The sequence below is a fragment of the Neofelis nebulosa genome, chromosome 6, assembly GCF_028018385.1.
Source record: "Neofelis nebulosa isolate mNeoNeb1 chromosome 6, mNeoNeb1.pri, whole genome shotgun sequence".
NCBI classification, from domain to species: domain Eukaryota; kingdom Metazoa; phylum Chordata; class Mammalia; order Carnivora; family Felidae; genus Neofelis; species Neofelis nebulosa.
In genome coordinates, this window is record NC_080787.1 from 84,028,722 (window position 1) to 84,050,552 (window position 21,831).

Consider the following 21,831-nt stretch of genomic DNA (forward strand, 5'->3'; position numbering starts at 1 on the left):
CCGTTTCTTTTTTCTTAATAGTTATGTTTAGATTGCCAATCTAAATTTTAGAAGAAAGTCATTCTCCCAAGAAACATATATTTAAAAAAAATTTTTTTGTATCAACTTATTTGACTTAAGTAAATCGAAGCAGAATAAAAGTAATGCTGTTAATTCTAAAGACACGTCTATTAAAAAAACAACCTTAAACCAACAACCTTAAATTAGCTTTAATACCAAATATTTTTTCAGATCACGTAAATGTGAAAAACTTACATTAGTTTCTGAGTTTTAGAATGTCTAAAGCTTACAAGCACTTGCCTTTTTAAAAAAAAAATTTTTTTTAATGTTTATTTATTTTTGAGAGAATGCAAGCAGGGGAGGGGCAGAGAGAGAGGAAGACAGAGAATCCGAAGCAGGCTCCAGGCTGTCAGCACAGAGCCCGACATGGGGCTCAAACTCACAAACTGTGAGATAATGACCTGAGCTAAAGTCAGAGGTTCAACCGACTGAGCCACCCAGGTGCCCCACAAGCACTCGCCTTTAAACCAACTTATATTTAACTCCTTTACAAACTAATTTTAGCAATACTATCCAAAGGTGGAGAAAATTTCTCATATTTACAACATACATGAACACATAAATATACAAAAAAGATCCAAACAAAATCTTACAGAACAAATCCAACTGCAAATGGTATTATAACGTATGGATTCATTAATTGGTCATCATTACCTGGAGTCTAATGAATATTATGACCAAGCAGTGTCACAAAAAAGATCTTTTTCCTTTCATGGGTTCATAACTAAGCACTGCTCAGTTTTAAAGAATATAACCCAAAAGGCTGCATTCAGGAATCAAACTGTCATTTCCCATTTTCCAATTACAATGCAGCTGATTTTATCCAAAGATCCCCAAAGAAGCAACAACAAACCAAATGAATGAAACCCAGAGTACCTCTGTGAGCACTGGTTCCTCCCCCTAAAAGTCAGGGCTTCACAGTCAACCTTTTCTAATTAAGCAAGGGAAGGATGCTAAGAGAGCCAAACCAAATGGAAGGAAGAAATGACCTCACCAAGACACATCTGCCCAAACCAAAAACCATTCCCTGCCAATGAGAGCTAAATTAAACACTGAGGGCTGGCAGCACCCCGTCAGGGCAGGGAGTGTCATCCTTAGGAAAAAGAGCCTAGGCAGCTGCTTAGACTTTCCCCCAGATTGTTGTTGTCGGCTGGGGGCTCATGAACCACTGGCAAAAAGCTCCTGCCTGGCTCACCGAATTTGTAACTAAACTCCAGTTCATGTGCCCAATACACAGCAAAGCCATTTAAGATGTCGATTATGTAGCAAGGAAAGGGTTTACTTGAGAGGCAGCCAAGGGGAGCCTGGCTGGCAGTCATACAGCACACAACTCTTGATCTCAGGGTTGTAGGTTTGAGCCCCACTTTGGGTGTAGAGATTACTTAAAAATAAAATCTTAAAAACCAAACAAAAAAAAAGAGGCAGTGAGACAAGGAGACGGGAGAGCAAGCCTCAAATCTGTCTCCCGGAAGGAGAAGAGGCACGGATATTTAAAGGAAAACATTGCAGCCTGGTTTATTAGTCTGTAGCTGTGCTTATTAGTTCATTAACCCTATGGTCACTGGTTTCAATTCTGTTAATTAAGCCAAAGCCTCATGGCCTCCCACTAGCAGTATGGGTCCTGTTCTTACCAGTTTCACTTTCTTTTCCATCCTTGTTGACGGCCGACTTGTGTACATGCTGCATTAGTCTGAGGAGATCATGCCACCGTTTCTGCCTGTAACAGGTCTGAATGTGTCCTAAGAATGTAAAGTTTTGCTTCTTGGAAAATGTCTGGGCAAAGAGTTCTTCAAATGCCTCCCGTAAGGGCAGCCAAATAAGTTTATGGTCCACCGGTTTGTAACTGAAACAAAAGGTAAATATAATTCCCAAACTTCTGAAGCTACTAGAGATTAGAAATCATGTGTTAGAAAATAGGAATAGGTCCAAGATTTCATTTACTCAAAATCAGAAATAATATCAAAATACTTTAAAGATCTATGTTAAAGCTTTAGGGGTGCCTGGGTGGCTCAGTTAGTTGAGCATCCAAGTCTTGATTTTGGCTCAGGTCCTAATCCCAGGGTCATGGGACTGAGCCCCATGTGGGGCTCTGCACCAAGCGTAGAGGCTACTTGGGATTCTCTCTCCCTCTCCCTCTGCCCTTCTTCTCTGCTCAGACTCACTCTCTCTATATTAACATAACAATCTATGTTAAAGTTTTAAATTATAATCGATTTTCTTCATTCTAAATGTGTGAAGAGTCTACACTGAAGGTAAAAACAGTATTATGAAAATAATTCGAAATTCCTAGTTGGGCAGTGAAAGGCATGTCACTTATTTTACTAACATGTTTAAATAAACATCACGTAGAAGACTCAATGATAAACCAATTTTATCAAGACTGACCAAAAAGTTTTCAAAATATCTTAGAAGAAAATACAACATCTGAAACTGGTTAGCTTAAGAAAAGTGAACACAGTTCATGCCTTCTCAATTGATGGGGGAGAGAATTGCTCTCAAAGAGAAAAACTAGGGGAGAGAGGACAGCAACAAAACCTTAGATGTTGCAATGGTCTGTGGCCCTCCAAAGCTCAACATTTTATTTCTTAGTATTTAGATTCTTATTCTTTAGCACTTCTCTGTTGGGGAGCTAGGAAATTAGTTCATATTAATTGTAATATCTGGAGGTGACAGGTGATAATAAACAGTTGAGAACCACTGCTGTAGCTAGAAGTTGCTCAAGCAGCAACTAATTGTTCCTGGAAAACCTCAGGTATACAATTTTCTATACCCTAAGATACTAAATACTATAATTCAAATACAATGACATAACTTTTATTTCCACAAAAAATAATTTGAGAACTAAAACAAAAACAAGTATGTTTCGCAACAATCAAGCACAATTAGAAAACTCATGGACACTATTTACTCATTGGACTGTGAGAGAGAAACCATGAGATAAGCAAAACCAATGCCCAGATACTGAGCATCCATCAAAGAGTCTGATTCCAGAGAGAAAAAGTATGAGAACTTCAAACTCATGTACACTTACCAGTAAGCACTAACACATTAGTAAAGACATTTATTTAATTCCATTTATTCAACAAAAATTTACTGAGTACCTGTTAGGTGTTAGGCACTGAGTAAACAAGACCCACAAGGTCCTCCCCCACCTACAATCTAACAAAAGAACAGAAAAAGACATCTACTATAAAATATCAAGTAGTAGTTAAGTGCTATGATTATAGATAAATGAGACTGGGTGGAGAAGGCACTGGTAATTTAAATATGACAGTCAGAAAGGCTTTGTTAAAGATGAGTTTCAAGGCAACCCAAATCAAGCAAGGAAAGGAGTTAAGCCAAACATCTGTGGACCACAAGGGATGCCACACAGAAAACAGCAAGCAACCAGGTGCAACACAGGAAAGTGTGTGGCTGGAGCTCAACAGCAGAGCCGAAGGGAGGAAATTATGTCAGAGAAGTACCAGTGCTAGATTATGAAGGGTCTTATAGACCCAAAAAAGCCTTTGGAGTATACTCTAAATGGCCTGAGAAGTCAGTGTAAGGATTTGAGACAGAGAGTAATGCAATCTGATTATACCTTAAAAGGACTGTTAACTACTAAATGGAAGAGACTGTAGGGAAGTTAAGAGTAGAAGCAAACATGAGAGACCTATACACTGGACCAAAACAAAAGATGATGAACACTAGGAATAGTGAGAAATTAAACAAAACACACATGTTATTTAAATAAAGTTGCTAGTCTTAAAGATGATAGTACGAATGGAATCCAAAGCTAACTGAGGCAGCTGCCTGGGTTCAGTACAGACTGCCTGGGTTCAAACATGAACCAGCCACTACCTTGTACTAGGTACTTAATCCCTATGTGTCTCAGTTCTCTGTTGTGTAAAATGGGGTAAGAATCTGTGCCTCATGGTTGTTAAAAAGGCCACGTGAGTTAACACAGATAAAGGACTCCAAACAGAGCCTGGAACATGAGTGCATACAAGAATTAACTTAAAGTGGAACATAGTGGCTGAAACAGTTAAGTCAATATATTTCAAGTGATGAAAAAAATGAGACAACATATATACACTTCAGAAAAGAAAAAAATGAATTGTAACACAAATACTCAATGGGAACCAGCATGACACCTGGGAGAACATACACTGAGACTACATGTAAGAATTCATTTGAAAATGGGCAAAACATGGGCTTCGAGCTATATTACAAAGCTGTAATCATCAAGACAGTATGGTACTGGCACAAAAACAGACGCTCAGATCAATGGAAAAGAATAGAGAACCCAGAAATGGACCCACAAATGTATGGCCAACTAATCTTTGACAAAGCAGGAAAGAATATCCAATGAAATAAAGACAGTCTCTTCAGCAAGTTGTGCTGGGAAAACTGCACAGCGACATGCAGAAGAATCAACCTGGACCACCCTCTTACACCATATACAAAAATAAACTCAAAATGGATGAAAGACCTCAATGTAAGACAGGAAACCATCAAAATCCTCCAGGAGAAAGCAGACAAAAACCTCTTTGACCTTGGCTGCAGCAACTTCTTACTCAACATGTCTCCGGAGGCAAGGGAAACAAATGCAAAAATGAACTATTGGGACCTTATCAAAATAAAAAGCTTCTGCACAGAGGAGGAAACAATCAGCAAAACTAAAAGGCAACTGATGGGGGTGCCTGGATGGCTGAGTCGGTTGAGCATGTGACTTCGGCTCAGGTCATGATCTCGCGGTTCTTGAGTTCGAGCCTCGCGTTGGGCTCTGTGCTGACAGCTCAGAGCCTGGAGCTTGCTTCTGAATCCGTGACTCCCTCTCTCTCTGCCCCTCTACTGCTCATACTCTGTCTCTCAAAAAATAAATACATGTTTAAAAAAATTAAAAAAAAAAAAAGGCAACCAATGGAATGGGAGAAGATATTTACAAATGACATTATGAGATAAAGGGTTAGTATCCAAAATCTATAAAGAACTTAATCAAACTCAACACCCAAAAAACAAATAATCCAGTGAAAAAATGGGAAAAAGACATGAATAGACACTTCTCCAAAGAAGACTTCCAGATGGCCAACTGACATATGAAAAAATGCTCAACATCACTCATCATCAGGGAAATACAAATCAAAACCACAGCGAGACACCACCTCACACCTGTAAGAATGGCTAACATTTAACAACTCAGGCAACAACAGATGTTGGCGAGGATGTGGAGAAAGAGGATCTCTTTTGCACTGCTGGTGGGAATGCAAACTGGTGCAGCCACTCTGGAAAAGTGTAGAGGTTCCTCAAAAAATTAAAAATAGAACTACCCTACGACCCAACAATTGCACTACTAGGTATTTGTCTAAGGGATACAAGTGTGCTGTTTCAAAGGGGCCCATGCACCCCAATGTTTATAGCAGCACTATCAACAATAGCCAAGTATGGAAAGAACCCAAACGTTCATCGATGGATGAATAATAAAGAAGATGTGGTATGCGCGCGCACGCGTGCGCACACACACACACACACACACACACACACACACAAAATGGAGTATTACTCGGCAGTCAAAAAGAATGAAATCTTAAAAAAAAAAAAAAAAAAAAAAAGAATGAAATCTTGCCATCTGCAACTACGTAGATGGAACTAGAGGTATTATGCTAAGGAAATTTGTCAGAGAAAGAGAAATATCATATGAGGACTTTAAGATACAAAACAGATGAACTTAAGGAAAGGGAAGCAAAAATAATATAAAAATAGAGGGGGACAAAACATAAAAGACTCTTAAATAGAGAGAACAGAGGGTTACTGGAGGGGTTGTGGGAGGGGGGGATGGGCTAATTGGGTAAGGGGCATTAAGGAATCTACTCCTGAAATCATTGTTGCACTATATGCTAATTTGGATGCAAATTAAAAAAATAATAATAAAATAAAATAATATTTTTAATTAAAAAAAAAACTACTTATAATGGGTGACGTGACATAACACTATAAATTCTTAGAAGAAATAGACCTAGTCCATGTTCCGTTATTGTAAGACTAGCCATTTGTGTTAGGAGTATGTAATAGCAGAACATTCCTGAAGACATATATAGATACAAAATAGAAAGAAATACATGGTAGTATAGATATACCGAGTTAAGAAACAAATTATATCACTAAAAAAACATTGCCAAGTACCTCAATGAAGGAAAGAGGAGATTAATTGTCAATGAACTAACAGAAGTAAACTAAAAACAAGGTAGAAAGATCACTGGGGAAAAAATTAAAAAATGAAAGAATTAAAGTAAGAAAGATAAATCTCAGCTAATGGATCTTAAGACAGAATATATATTTAAAAGTGTTAATTAAGTACATAACTAGTGATATGTATAGAAGAGAATATAAGTAAAAGGAGGAAGCAGGAATCCAAAGTAGCACTCCCACCACAGCAGGGAGGGCTATAAGACAAAGAAAGAGTAAAAATAAAAACTGCTGTAATGTGACCCTCAAAAAAAAGAGATAAATGAAAAGCTTTCTGGCAGATGCCATAAAGAGCAAAAAGGGCAATAAATTCTACTTTATGCCTTTAAGGGTTTTTTTAAGCAATTGTTTAGAGTTAATGGGACAGATCCCAATATCACTCAACTTAAGGTATGCCCAAAACATCCATCAGTTTTACAGCCTTCGGCACAAACTAAAACTGATCACAAATCTAACATATTCAAAAACACCAACAGGGAAGAAGGGCCTTTTAATGACCACAGTGGAATCCCATGAGCAACATTTAACCAAGTAGAGAGCTACTTAATGTTTCAAAGATAATTGAACTGCAGGAGAGAATCTAGCTCCAAGGCAGTGCGACTCTAGAGCATACACTTTAGATAAATGTCAGTACACACAAATATTAATTACATGCTTGGTTTTTTTGTCCCTCTCCATTCCAGCGTGATCTTTGAGAGCAAGAATCTCAAGCATTCTTTAAAATTAAGGGAAACATCTATATATCCAACAGGTCCTCAGTAAAGTCCAATAAATAACCTACTGTGGTGGGGGGTAGGAGTGCAAGTCTTTGAACCTTTTTCTAAGGCTAATTTTGAGCTTTATAAGAAAACACTATTTGCTCCCTCAAGCAGTGAACTCAAAATAACCAGAAAATAATTTTAAAACAAACTTACCCTCCAAGCAAGTCTGCAGTGTCACTTTGTTGATTCATATTGACAACCCTCAAATGGTGGCCTTTTAAAAAGAAAGGGCAAAAGGGTCACTCTGAAAATTTCAAGACTGATTATATCCAGTGTGATCCTTAAAGATGTGTGGACATGGGCACATTTCCTCTGCTCCTCTTATTTTAATTTCAGGAATTTTAACCATTCAAAATTTTCACCTAACCCAGAGAGATACACAAGAAGATTCACTGTGTATTATTGCTCTAGCATCAGATAACTGAAAACAACAAAAAAATCCTTCAATAAGTAAATGTCTATAAATTAGAATTAAATAAACATCCAATACGTAATATTATTTAACCATTAGGAGTAAAGCAGTTCTGTTTTTAAAGATACCCAATTTGCTTATTAACTAAATGCAATATATAAGAATGTGATCCCATTTGTTTCAACACAAACCCAAACTTAAATGTTTATATATTTGCAGACCATAGGTGAGAACTGGAAACAGTTGGGGCACCTGAGTGACTTAGTCAGTTGAGTGTCCAACTCTTGGTTTTGGCTCAGGTCATGATCTCATGGTTGTGGAATCAAGCCCCACATTGGGCTAGGCACTGACAGCATGAAGCCTGTTTGGGATTCTCTCTCTAGCTCTCTCTCTGCCCAACCCCAGCTCTTGCTTTCTATTTCCAGGTAAATAAATAAGCTTAAAAACAGATAAACAAATAAACTGAAAAAGATAATGCTAGGCTGTAACAGTAGTTATTTCCAAGGGAAAAAAATTACATTACTTCCAAGGAAAAAATTTCCAGTGGTTACTTCCAGGCAGTGGTGAGGTGGCACTTTTTAAACTCCAGTATTTTTTGGACATTTTATTTAAGAAAAAAAAAAGGCAGACAGTGTGAAATGTTTATTGTGTGGGGGCAGAATGTTTCTCCTCTAAGTTACCTGTAATGTGAGCCAAGTACTGGACAGTAGAGGTTTTGCCAGTCCCAGTCTCTCCCACCAGCAATACCGGTTCCCCTTTGCTAACACACACTGCAAGCTGTTCAATAAGAATGGAGGATGGCCTTGTGGGAGCAAAAGTGAACTTCTCCCTGGGAAGGGGAAAACAAGTAAGCAGTTAGAGAAACAGACTACAAGTTTCCTTCAGTGTAGGAACCAGATTTTCCGGACTCCACAAAAATGAGAAGAGAACTGACAACAGCTGTCTTGATGCTATAAACAGATATCCTTACAACCTAGGAATCGCAGAATTTATTCATTCATTCTACAAACATTGAGTATTTATACACCTAGTACTTTACTAGACTCTAGAGAATCAAAACACCCATAAGGTAAGACATTATCTGCACTAGCTATGTCATCTTCGGCAAATTACTTAGCCTCTCTTAGCCCTCATCTCCTCACCTATAAAATTTAGGTAAGAGTGACTATTTGTAGTGGGTTGAATAGCCTTCTCCCAAAATTCATGTCCACCCAGAAGGTGTGAATGTGACCTTATTTGGAAAAGAGGGTCTTTGCAGCTATAACAAAGTTAAAATCCTATCATACTGGCTTTAAGGGTGAGCCTTAAATCCATTGACTAGTATCCTTACAAAAAGAGAGAATTAGAAACACAAACACACACAAGAAAGAAGACGATCTGACAATGGAGACGGAGATGGGAAGGATGCAGCTACAGGGGCAAGGAACACCAAAGACTGCTGGTAGCCATTAGAAGCCAGGAAGAGGCAAAAGCCTTCAGGAGAAGTATGGTCCTGCCAACATCTTGATTTCAGACTTCAAGCCTCCAGAACTGTGAGAGAATAAATGTCTGTTGTTTTAGGCCACCAAGTTATGGTAATTTGTTATGGCAGCTGTAAGACACTAATTATTAATTCATAAAATTATTTCCACCACTACACGAGAGAACATATGCAAAGCACTCAGCACAATGTTAGGAGTATAGTAAGTATTTAATGAATGGTAACTAGATCTCAGAATCATTCCAGCATTCAAGGAATTTACAGACTAACGTTAGGATCTAGCCTAACTTCCAAGGGAAGCTTACTCTGCTAAATACACTACAATGAATAAAATCAAAGATACATCTTTGCTAGTCCCAAATCCCTAACAACCCTCCTCACCTCCTTCACCTATTAACATCTAATTTCACAGAATATACTTTGGGAAAGTACTGCTTCTTACCATCCAGCACAGGGGAGAGATCACCATTCACACACGTTTTGCTTGGAGACAGGGGGCTAGATTAACCCTCCTATCATGTTCCTAACGTCCCACAGTCTCAGACTAGTTGAGAGCCTATTTACCTCTGTATGTGGACAGCCTCACTTTGTTTCCGAAGAAGCCGCACTCGACCCACTTGCACATCTAACTCATTGATCACAATTTCCGGTTTATAAAGTTGACAGAAAAATTCAGCCTGTGGGAGAGGAAAGAGTAAACTTCTGTATGATCTTTTAAAACAATTCTGTACACGCTTCAAACATTTCCTCATGCATGTCTGTTACTGTGCCCCTCTAATTAGCCCTTTACTAACAAGCATTTTCTACTTCCAAGACAGGTGAGTTAACTTTAATTATGTCTTTTTAAAAATTTTCTAAATTTCTGCGGTTTTATTTGAAAACATTGATCATGAATGTTTCCCTGTAGTGGTAGTTTTTATTCATTCAAATAAGCCCATATCTGCCTATCTCTAAAGTGAACACATTAACATATTCCAATAGTGAATGAACAGAAAGTTCTACTCCTATAATTTATGAAAAAAATCAAAGTGATTTTTCTTCAGTTATGCTTTCCTCTGCTTTAGATTCTAACATAATGCAGGAAACAATGACTTGAATAAACCATAGTACATCTGACCACAGCCAAAACACAGAAAGGCTGTCAGAGAGGCTCCAGGGTCTCTACCCAAGAGCCATTCTTTCTTATCCTTGTTGCTAACTCTAAGAACCCAGATTTTGTTTAGATTTGGGTCAGGAATGGAAGGGGTAGCAAAGTATTCAGGGAAAGTAAATCTCTCTTCAACCAAAAGGGATAATGATCAATCTAAGCCAACTGAGGCAGCTTCATTTCTTTTATTATGTAAGCCCCTTTCAGTAGGTGTTCTGTCACCTGCAGCCAAAACCATCCCAACAGGTTCAGAATGCTAAGGAGCAGTTCCTGACATAAAGCTTTTTTGAGTCATCATTCGAGAATGCCAGCCACCTACCATAAGACAGGCCTCAGACAGTTCTCTAGCTACCATCACCACTGCTAAAAAGCTCTCTCCTCCAAAAATACAATTTTTGAAATAAAGCAAGAATGGCAAAATATTAAAAATGTCATCAATGAACCTAAGTACTATTCTTTGTACTATTCTTTTCAACTTTTCTGATGTTAATAATGAAAAGGTGGAAAAAATCTAATTGTGCTTAAAACTATAGACAAAGGTGTTAGTAAAACAATTCCAGTCCTGAGTCCACAATCTACAGAACACGCTCATTAAAACACCAGAGAAAATAAAGCATGCATGTGATATAAGGCACAATGCAGCTCACTTTAAAAATGTAGAACACATGACGGGCACCTGGGTGGCTCAGTCGGTTGAGCGTCCGACTTCGGCTCGGGTCATGATCTCACCATTCATGAGTTCGAGCCCCGCATCGGGCTCTGTGCGGACACCTCAGAGCCTGGAGCCTGCTTCAGATTCTGTGTCTCCCTCTCTCTGCCCCTCCCCTACTTGTGCTCTGTCTTTCTCTGCCTCTCAAAAATAAAGAAACGTAATAAAAAAAAATATTAAAAAAAAAAGAAGAATGTAGAACACATGGAGAATTACTTATTTAGAAGATAGTGAGAGCTTTATGTCCATGAAAGGGAGCAATGAAACTACCAACTTTCAGAGGAGGTAGTTATTGCAAAGGAGCTGTTCTAGGTAAGGACCAGAGACTAGCAAATAAACTAAATAACCCAGCTTCCTTTCAACAGAGAGGCAAAAATAATAGTACTACATACCTTTTTCTTGGAAATGTTCAATTTGCTTCCAATGACTTCTGCCATTTTCAGTTTGCTTGTATGCTTAGAAAGCATTGCTGTGAAACAGTCCAGAGCCTATTAAAATAACCAAGGTCAATGCCGACTGACTTTTTAAAATACTGTATTAATAACAGAGTGCCACTATCCTGGCCACAAAAAGAACATAAAACCCAACAGGAACATTTCTGTAAGAGTAAGGAGAGTAGAAATAAAGTACCAGCTCTAGCGTCAAGGACCTTATCATAAGAGAGACAAGACACAAACAAATGTGAAGGCTTTGCTATCCAAATACTAGTTAATTGGGAAAAAATTTTAAAAAGCTCATTTTACAAATCTGACTCTACAGTGGAAGTAACTCCAAAAGATTAATTTCTAGCTGTAAAGGTAAATTCTTGGTGCACAATAAAAAAAATCACACTGTCATTACCCTAATCCAGTACTCAATCTCAGCAACTTCTGATAGGCCAACCAGATATGTGCCTCCTGATGTAATGAAATATAAAGTACATATCACCACCAAAAAAAGAGTCTACCCAAAAAAAGTCTGAATTTGAGGGGCGCCTGGGTGGCTCAGTCGGTTGAACGTCCGACTTTGGTTCAGGTCATGATCTCACAGTTCATGGGTTCAAGCCCCACATCAGGCTCTGTGCTGACAGCTCAGAGCCTGAAGCCTGTTTCAGATTCTGTGTCTCCTTCTCTCTCTGTCCCTCCCCCACTCGCACTGTCTCCCTCTGTCTCAAAAATAAATAAACATTAACAAAATTTTTTTTTAAAAAGGTCTGAATTTGAATACATTGAGCATTTGTTAAATTTCCATTTACAGGAAAGATAAGAGATAAAATGACAACGGAAAGGATACCACGAGTGTGGCAAACAAAGAATACATTTGGTTCTGCCACCACCAAATGTTAAAATATCAATAAAATTTGGGGCGCTTGGGTGGTTCAGTTGGTTGAGCATCTGACTTCGGCTCAGGTCATGATCTCGCGGTTTGTGGGTTTGAGCCATGCATCAGGCTCTGCTGACAGCTCAGAGCCTGCAGCCTGCTTCAGATTCTATGTCTCCCCCTTCTCTGCCCCTCCCATGCTCATGCTCTGTCTCTCTCTGCCTCTCAATAATAAATAAATGTTAAAAAAAAATATTTTTAAAGAGAGGGAACTTATCCAGTCCTTGTCCCTAGTATCTGGCACAGAGCTTCAAAAATCCTTGGAATTACCAAGAGTAAGAAGTGTTTTTTGTTATTTACTAGGGCCCCTTTGGATCATATTATTATGCTAATAAACAAGGTGACTCCTGATGGACCCTTAGGCAGTTTAAGGGAGGGGCTGGTCTGGCCAGAAAGACCCAGCACTTACTGGAGGAGTGGAGCTGAAAGTTCTACCCTCTGGAGTGGGAGGAGGGGCTAGAGATTGAGCTCCATCATATGGACAATGACAGAAGACCCCAATAAAAGCCTTGGGTGGCTCAGTTGGTTAAGCTTCCAAGTCTTGATTTCCGCTCAGGTCCTGATCTCATATTTCATGAGATAGAGCCCCGCACAGGGCTCTGAGCTGACAGCAGGGAGCCTGCTTGGGATTCTCTCTGTCCCTCCCCCACTCACGGTCTATCTCTCTGAATATAAATAATATTAAAACAACAACAACAACAACAACAACAACAACAACAACAACAACAACACTGGACATCCAAAGTTCAGAGAACCTCCTTGTTGGTGGACATACTGATGAACCAGGAAGGCAGCACACCCTGACTCCAAAGGAACAGAAGCTCCTGTATAATCAGGATCCTTGAAACTTTGCCTTTTTTGTCTCCTCCATCTGTCTTTAAGTTATACCTTTTATAATAAAACTATTACGTATACTGTAAGTATAGTGCTTTCAATGAGTTCTGTGGGTTACTGATCACGACACGGTCGTGGAAACCCCTGAATTTATAGTTGGTAGGTCACAAGTGAGAGTAGCCACCAAGACTTGCAGCCTGAGTCTAAAATGGGGGCAGTCTTCTAGAGGACTGCACCCTTGACCTGTAGGGTCTACACTAACTCAAGATAGTATCAGAACTAGATTGAATTACAGAACACCAGCTGGTGTCAGAGCAATGAAGAAGCAACAGGATAAAACCAAAAGGTGGAACGTTCTGCAAAACAGGCCTGATCTCTTCAACAAGATAATATCTCTAGGGGCGCCTGGGTGGCTCAGTCAATAAGTATCCAACTTCAGTTCAGGTCATGATCTCACAGTTTGTGGCTTCAAGCCCCATGCTGGGGTCTGTGCTGACAGCTCAGAGCCTGGAGCCTGTTTCGGATTCTGTGTCTCCCTCTCTCTCTGCCCCTCCCCACTCATGGTCTCTCTCAAAAAGAAATAAACATTAAAAATAAAATTAAAAAAAAAACAAAACAAGATAGTATCTGTAAAGAGGGGAACCCTGATAGTAAAAGCATTCTTAAGCTTATATGCACAGAAAAAAATCTGGGAGCGCCTAGCTGGCTTAGTCAGTAATGCATGTGACTCTTGATATCCGGGTTGTGAGTTTGAGCCCCACATTAGATATAGAAATTACTTAAAAATAAAATCTTAAAAAAGAGGAAAACTATCTGGAAGGAGATACACCAAGGTGTTAAAAGTGCTGGAGTAGGGGCGCCTGGGTGGCGCAGTCGGTTAAGCGTCCGACTTCAGCCAGGTCACCATCTCGCGGTCCATGAGTTCGAGCCCCGCGTCAGGCTCTGGGCTGATGGCTCGGAGCCTGGAGCCTGTTTCCGATTCTGTGTCTCCCTCTCTCTCTGCCCCTCCCCCGTTCATGCTCTGTCTCTCTCTGTCCCAAAAATAAATAAAAAACGTTGAAAAAAAAAAAAAAAAAGTGCTGGAGTACCTCTGAATGAAAGAATATTTTTATCACTTTGCTTTCATATATTTTCCCATTTTCAACAATACATATATACTGTTTCTATATTAATAAAATACTTGTATACAAATGTTCAGGGCAGCATTATTCAGGTAGCCAAAAGGTAAAGATAATCCACATACCCATTAACGAATAAATGGATAAACAAAATGTGATATATTGATACAGTAAAATGTTATTCAGCCAAAAAAAAAGAATGAAGTATTAACTCATGCTACAACATGGATTAACCGAGAAAATAAGCGGAGTCAAAGAAGCCAGATACAAAGAGTCATGTATCGTATGATTCCATTTATATGAAATGTCCAAATTTAGCTAATCTATAGACAGAAGGTAGATCAGTGGTTGCCAGGGGATATAGAGAGGGGAAAATGAGGATAATGGCTAATAGGTACATGATTTTCCTTTGGGGTGATGCAATTAGAGAGAGTTCTATAATTAGATAGTGGTGATGGTTCCATAATTCTGTGAATACAGTAAAAAACGCTGAGTTACAAACTTTAATAAAAGAGTGGATTTTATTGTATGTGAATCATGTCTCAATAAAGTGGTTCTATGCAAACACACAGAATGACATTCTAAAACAGAGACTAAAGATAATAGGAATCCTATTAATGCCACAGTTTTATTTTAAAAATACAAAACAGGGGTGCCTGGGTGGCTCAGTTGGTTAAGTGTCCAACTTCGGCTCAGGTCATGATCTTGTGGTTCGTGGGTTCAAGCCCTGCATCGGGCTCTGTGCTGACAGCTCAGAGCCTGGGGCCTGCTTCGGATTCTGTGTCTCCCTCTCTCTCTGCCCCTCCCCCGCTCATGCTCTGTCTCTCTCTGTTTCTCAATAAATAAATGTTAAAAAAAAAAAATTTTTTTTTAATAAAAAACAAAGTTTTTTCTTAGAAAAATGAGAAATTTAGGGGAATGAGAAGGCAAGTTCATGGGAGAGAAGATCGAAATTCAAGCAAGGACTGACACACAGCATTTCAGGTTCGGCTCCCCGTAAGTGTGAACTCCATATGTGGTTTCTTTCTACTCAAGCTAACTGCCAAACACAACAAGACACTGTAAACTCTCTTCAATCCTAGCTAACAGAAACCAGAACACTTTATAATCAAAAGTGGTTAGAGGAGCCAAGATGGTGAACAGCACGGAAGTTTTTTGTGTGTTTCGCGTCCATGAAATACAGCCAGACCAACACTAAACCATCCTACACACCTAGAAAACTGACTGGAGGATTAACAGAACAATCTGCACAACCTGAACCACAGAATTCAGCAGGTATGCGGCGCAGAGAAGTGAACCTGGGGAACGAGAAGGTGCAGGAAGGGAGGTGCTTTTGCGAGCAGAGTGAGGACGGAGACTGAGGAGGGGAGAATATGGGAAAAGCACCCCTCCCCAAAAGCAGCTGGAGAGAAAGTCTTAAATTGGAAACAGCTGCAGGGACTAAACTCTAATCAAAAGTGGTCAGTGCTTTAAGAGCCCACAGATCTTCATGCAGTATCACTTTTATTCCTAAACAGGCAGGAACAAATCTCTAAATCTAAAATATGGCAGAGTTGTAATTCAATAGGGTTTCACTCCCACATAACACATTTTTTCCCCAAGCCCCGCATACAAGGCTATACTTTGCAACCCCCACATAAATTTTTCTGAACAAAGTTAAAAGGTCCTACAGAGACTAGTGGAGGGATCAGACAAATAAAACTCTATCAGACAGACTATGAAATTATATCTAGGAATAAATATTGAACATTTTTTTCAGTAGGCACCACACCCAATGTGAGGCTCAAAACCACTACCCCAAGATCAAGATGCTATACTGGGCCAGCCAGGGACCCTTAAATACTAAACATTTTAGAAACGCTACATTTTACAACACTCTTATCACCTGGGAGATTTTGTTTTTATTTATCTTTAATTTCAGTGTCTGTTTTACTCTATCCAAACTATACTTGTTATTAGTAGTAACCTGTTTCAAAACCAAACATTTATTATGCACAATTAGTTTTAAGACATTAGTTCGGTTTTAACTAGCTAGGAATAATAAACACAAAAGAAAAATCCTGATAGCAGCCAAGAGACAGAAAATAAAATGAAAATCAATAGCCTTATAGAGTACAGAGAAAACAAACAGGAAGATTCTGAAGATTCTCTTACCTCTTGAAAAATATTTAAGGATGCTGATGAAGACAGACTGTCAAAGCTATGAACGATCCTATTACACCAATTCAGTAGATCCCTTTAAAAAAAAAAAAAAAGCCAGGAAATAAAAGACCATAGGTCATAGACAACAAAGACATCAGCGTTAAATTCAATCCACTTAAGTCTGGAGACACCAGACAATGAAGTCTCACTGTAACTCTGACATTGTGAAAATAAACAGAGCAGTGGAAAGAATAAGTGAGGGGGTCCCACTCCCTCCCTACCCCTACCAGGAAGTGATCTATCATTCATTTTACCCCAATCCATGCCAAACAAGGTTGAGGGGTGGCCAATAAATTCTCAGAGCAAACTGAGGGGAACTGTCCATTCCTAATGCTCACTTCTCAAAGGGCAAGTCAACCATCAAGAAAAGAAAGCAAAGGCCCAGAACCCATACATATAAGCAAAATCCAAGTCTTATTTATGACCCCAAATGTAACAACAACAAAAAAAGCTAGTGAAAGAATTATGTCAGTAACTAGTCCCAACCTTCTAAAGTTATTTTTTGGGGGTGCCTGGGTGGTTCAGTCAGTTAAGCATGCGACTCACAGTTTGTGAGATCAGGCCGTGCATCAGGCTCCATGCTGATTGCGCAGGGCCTGCTTGGAATTCTTCTCCCTTTCTCTGCACCCCCCAACTAAATACAGATTTTTCTTTAAATAAAGTTATTATTTTTTCTTTTAAATTTTTTTTTAAGTAGGCTCCATGCCCAATATGGGACTTGAACTCATGACTCTGAGTTTAAGAGTCCCATGCTCTTAAACTGAGCCAGCCAGGTGCCCCCAAAGTTACTTTTTAAAGCTAAAATAACATTACCTATAATAAGCCTTCTCAATGATTAACTATAAGATCTGAAAACAGGATCGTACACCATGAAGCAGTTCACAGGTCTAATTTCAAAACCTGACCCCTCATAGCCATTTAGTGCTAGCTGCTAAGAACTTTAAAGGGAAGGAATTTTTACAATATCAACTCAAGAGGTGCCTGGGAGGCTCAGTTGGTTGAGGACCCAACTTTGGCTCAAGTCATGATCTCATGGCTTGTGAGTTACAGCCCCGCATCAGGATCTGGGCAGACAGCTCGGTGCCTGGAGCCTGCTTCAGATTCTATGTCCCCCTCTCTGCTTGCCCCTCCCCCATTTGCGCTCTTGAGTGCACTCTCTCTCTCAAAAATAAATAATCATTAAAAATCAATCAATCAATCAATCAATAAAACATCAACTCAAGAGGCACCTGGCTGGCTCAGTCAGTGAAGTATGGGACTCTTGACCTTGGGGTCAGGGGTTCAAGCCACACATTGGGCATGGAGCCTACTTAAAAGATGAATAAATAGAATATCAACCTGAGTCGTCTGGGTGGCTCAGTCAGTGGGGTGTCTGACTCTTGATTTTGGCACAGGTCATGATCCCAGGGTTGTGGGATCGAGCCCCATGTCAGGCTCCACACTGAGCATGGAGCCTGCTTAGGAATCTCTCTCTCTCCCTCTGCCCCTCTCCCCTACTCTCTCTCACTCTAAAATTTAAAAATATATATACGTATACACTCAAGGTTTAATCCAGTACCTTAGAGACAACTCTCTTCCCTCAAGGCTTAGTCCTTTGTTTTCTCTTCTGGCTTCTGAAACTTCCTCAGGTGCCTGTTCCCATGTAACAGAACTATCATTCTGAGAGTGATGTTTCTCTCCAGTAATTTGGATGTAAATGTCAAGCAAGTGATCAGTTACTGCCAAGAGGCTGGGATATCTGTTCTGAAGAACCTGACAGAGGGAGGAAAAAAAGCAAAGAAAATTTAGCAGCAGACACAGTGATTTTTAAAAGCACATGTGAACTCCTGCTGATATTAGTCAACCAAAAAATGAATTTCCCTCTAAAATTTGTACCAAGTACAGTTGTCCCCCCCCCATCCACAGGGGATACGTCCCAAGACCCCCAGTGGATACGTGAAACTGCAGTTAGTATGAAACCCTATAAATACTATGTTTTTTTCCAAAACAGACATTCCTATGATAAAGTTTAATTTATAAATTAAGCATAGTAAGAAGTTAACAATAATTAATAATAAAATAGAATTATAACAATATGCTGTAATAAACATTATATGAATGTGGTCTCTCAGTATATCTTGTACTGGGGCACCTGGGTGGCTCAGTTGGTTAAGTGTCCGACTTCAGCTCAGGTCATGATCTCACAGTTTGTGAGTTCCAGCCCCGCATCAGGCTCTGAGCTGTCAGAACAGAGCCTGCTTCCGATTCTGTGTCTCCTTCTCTCTGCCCCTTCCCCACTCACGCTCTGTCTCTCTCTCAAAAATAAAAACATTAAAAATTTAAAAAAAAAGAAATTTATTCAATATATTTTGTACTACGATAACGTAAAGTGATAAAATGCCTACATGAGATAAAGTGAAATGAATGACACAGGCATTGTGACATACTGTCAGGCTATTTCTGGCCTTCTGACAACATCAGAAGGAGGACCATCTAGACTGAGGTTGACCATGGGTAGCTGAAAGAACAAAAAGTGACAGGGATAAGGGGGAACTACTGTGTAAGAACTTATGCCAATACCCACACCCCTGTCGCCCTCAAAGACCACAACTTTTTTCCTAGCCAAACGCAGTTATCTGGCAACCTCACCATTTACACAACCTAGGGTGTAGAAGCCAGATGGTAAAAGGGTGTCCAAGCAACATATACATCCAAGTCCTAGGAACTGACTCACTGAAAAATCCTGCAAGTACTACTTACTCTAATTTTTAACTTTATTTTGAGAGATAGAAATATCGTGAGTTGGGGAGGGGCAGAGAGAGAGGAAGGAGAGAGAATCCCATGCAGGCTCCATGCTGCCAGCGCAGAGCCAAATGCGGGGCTCAACTCACTAAGCGGTGAGATCATGACCTGAGCCGCAACCAAGAGTCAGACAGAGGCTCAACTGACTGAGCCACCAAGGCGCCCCAATACTTACTCTGATTTTAAACAAAATTCTAGTTAAGGTTTGTTATGTCATCTCTCAGCAGATGCAATCAGAAGCAGTTAATAGGAAAAGAGAAAGTAAGTGTGTAAAACCAAACCACAGTAAAACGATTAATGTTAAGTACTGATAAAAAGCAATCGATCTTTAAAAAGCAAACAACAGGGGCACCTGGGTGGCTCAGTCGGCTGGGCATCCGACTGTCCAACTCTTGGTTTCAGCTCAGGTTATGATCTCGCAGTTCGTGAATTCAAGGCCCTCCTCCAGCTCTATGCTGACAGCATAGTGCCTGCTTGGGATGCTCTCTCTCCCTTTCTCTCTGCCCCTCCCCTGCTTGCACGTGTGCGCTCTCTCTGTCTCTCTCGAAATACATAAATAAACTTAAAAAAAAAAAACTTAAAAAAAAATAAAATTAAAAAAAGCAAACAACAGAAATTAAAAGGCAAAAGATGTAGTCCTATTCACTTCAATAACTATTGAAAATTTTCTGCAGAATGATAATTAGTGCTCATGATATTGGTTCCAAGGTTTTATGATATGGACTTATTCAGGCAAGTCTATTTTAAAAGGAAGGGAAATATGTATATATTAGAAATACTGTCATCCAGGGGCACCAGGCTGGCTAAGTTAGTAGAACATGTGGCACTTGATCTTGGGGTCATCAGTTCCCACATCAGGTGTATAGTTAATACAAAAAAAAATTTTTAAAGAAAAGAAATATTGTCATCCAATACATTTAAGTTACCTTGAAGGTATATTGTCATTCCAGTTTGTATATGAAAGATGCACTTACTCTGTATATGTAATATACACATATTTACAAAGATAAAGAACTAAAACCTTTTAACAAATGTCATCTGAAGTGGCAGATCTCATAGATTTTACTTCTTCATGTTGTTTTATTGAAGGATTTTACAACAAATATTGCTGAAAACATTGAATATGGATTAAAAATTAAAACAGAAAAATAACAAAATCAATAAATTCAGTTAAATGGATACACGCACAGGTTTTTTAAATACAGAATATAAATTTTTGTGTAGGGATGGAACATTTATAAAATTGGTCATATATATTCATGACCTTGGTCACCACAAAATATAGACTATTTTCATCACCCCTTAAACAAAAAGTTCCCTCATGTCGCTTCTGCAGTAAGTCCCTTCCCCCACACCCCTGCCTGTGGGAATCAGGAATCAGAATCCAATCCCTGTGGTTCTGCTTTCAAGTCTGTCACATACATGTAATCATATAGGATGGAGCGTGTAGTTTGGTTTCTCTTACTCAGCTATTGTTTTTGAGATTCATCTAAACACCACTTCATGTATCACTAGTTTAATCCTTTTTACCGCTGAGTAGTAATTCCATTATATAAGTGTGTAAATAGTTAATTTTTAAAATATAATTTGTTATTTCAGCAGGACATCAAAGACAGCCTTCTAAGCATAAAATGAGTGGGGGTGACAGCAACAGAAATGCAATTCCTTGTACTTCCCATGAGGTCAGCATAGGAGATTACTGTATTTTCTAATATACACAAGTGTTTTCGCCACCAGTCACTTATTCAGGTGAGTAAGAATTTATTAGTAAGTCCAGAAGTTTAAAAAGAACAAGTGAGCCTCTCAAGGTCAACTATTTAAATATGATAACTTCATATAAGTGATGAGATGAATGCTCCTATGGTATGTCCTGTGAACAGAATGACTCACAGCTGTTCATGACAGAAATGGAAAGATGAGCTTTGGCTTTTACTTTAAGTAAAGAAAACAAGTGAAAAAAAAAAATAAAGTAGCTGTAAATGTTGTTCTGATCCTTTCAATCCCCCAAAAAAAAAATCACACCTAAATGAGAACTTCAGACTCCTTTTTAAAGAACAGATGGCAATTTAGGAATGAAAACTAAACATTCAAAGGTCTACAACTGCAAAAGAAAAGAGCTGCATGATAACAGAGTAATACATCAAACAATTACAAACGGCCAGGCATAGTGGATGCTGGGGACACTGGAGGGGCTACTGTTGCAGGCACCAAAATGGGGAAAGACATACACAGAAATAAGACACCTGGGAACCAGAGTGAGATAAGAAATTCACAAGTCCAAAACAGGCTGCAGGGTTATAAAAAAAAAAAAAAAAAAAAAAAATCACACTGGCAAGAGAAGGCTTCTCAGAGATTGCACGATCAAGCCTTCTCCAGTAATATGGTGAAGTAGATACCGCCCTGAAAAACCCCCTCTACTAATAAACAACTAAAATATTTGATAACGTTGTCTTGTCACTTATTTAAATAAAAACTTATACCAAGAGTAAAGCATCCTTCCCATCCTTCCCATGCCTGAATGATCACTGACAATACATTTCTCTAAGATGAAGCATTGCAGATTAGGAAGCTTTCCAAATGAGGGAGTAGATACAAAGGGAAAATGAGAGGTTAGCAGGGTGAGGAGAGGTATACCTCATAATGATTAAGGATAACCAGCAAAAACTAAAGTGAATCAATGTGGAAAATAAAAAATTAATAATTTATCTCAATTTTCATTAATACCCGGAACACAATGTACACT

The 21,831-nt window shown here is 39.1% G+C and overlaps 1 protein-coding gene across 1 annotated transcript in view; it reads right to left on the reverse strand.

Annotated features, from left to right (window-relative positions):
- Window positions 1-21,831, reverse strand: part of MDN1 (midasin AAA ATPase 1) — a 175,456-nt gene that overhangs the window by 126,587 nt on the left and 27,038 nt on the right. The window contains exons 10-16 of the mRNA XM_058734705.1: window positions 17,866-18,059; window positions 16,260-16,341; window positions 11,187-11,282; window positions 9,503-9,615; window positions 8,139-8,287; window positions 7,200-7,260; window positions 1,692-1,903 (exon numbers count right to left, since the gene is read on the reverse strand). Coding sequence (XP_058590688.1) covers window positions 1,692-1,903; window positions 7,200-7,260; window positions 8,139-8,287; window positions 9,503-9,615; window positions 11,187-11,282; window positions 16,260-16,341; window positions 17,866-18,059 — 907 coding nt within the window. The remainder of the gene's footprint in view (window positions 1-1,691; window positions 1,904-7,199; window positions 7,261-8,138; window positions 8,288-9,502; window positions 9,616-11,186; window positions 11,283-16,259; window positions 16,342-17,865; window positions 18,060-21,831) is intronic.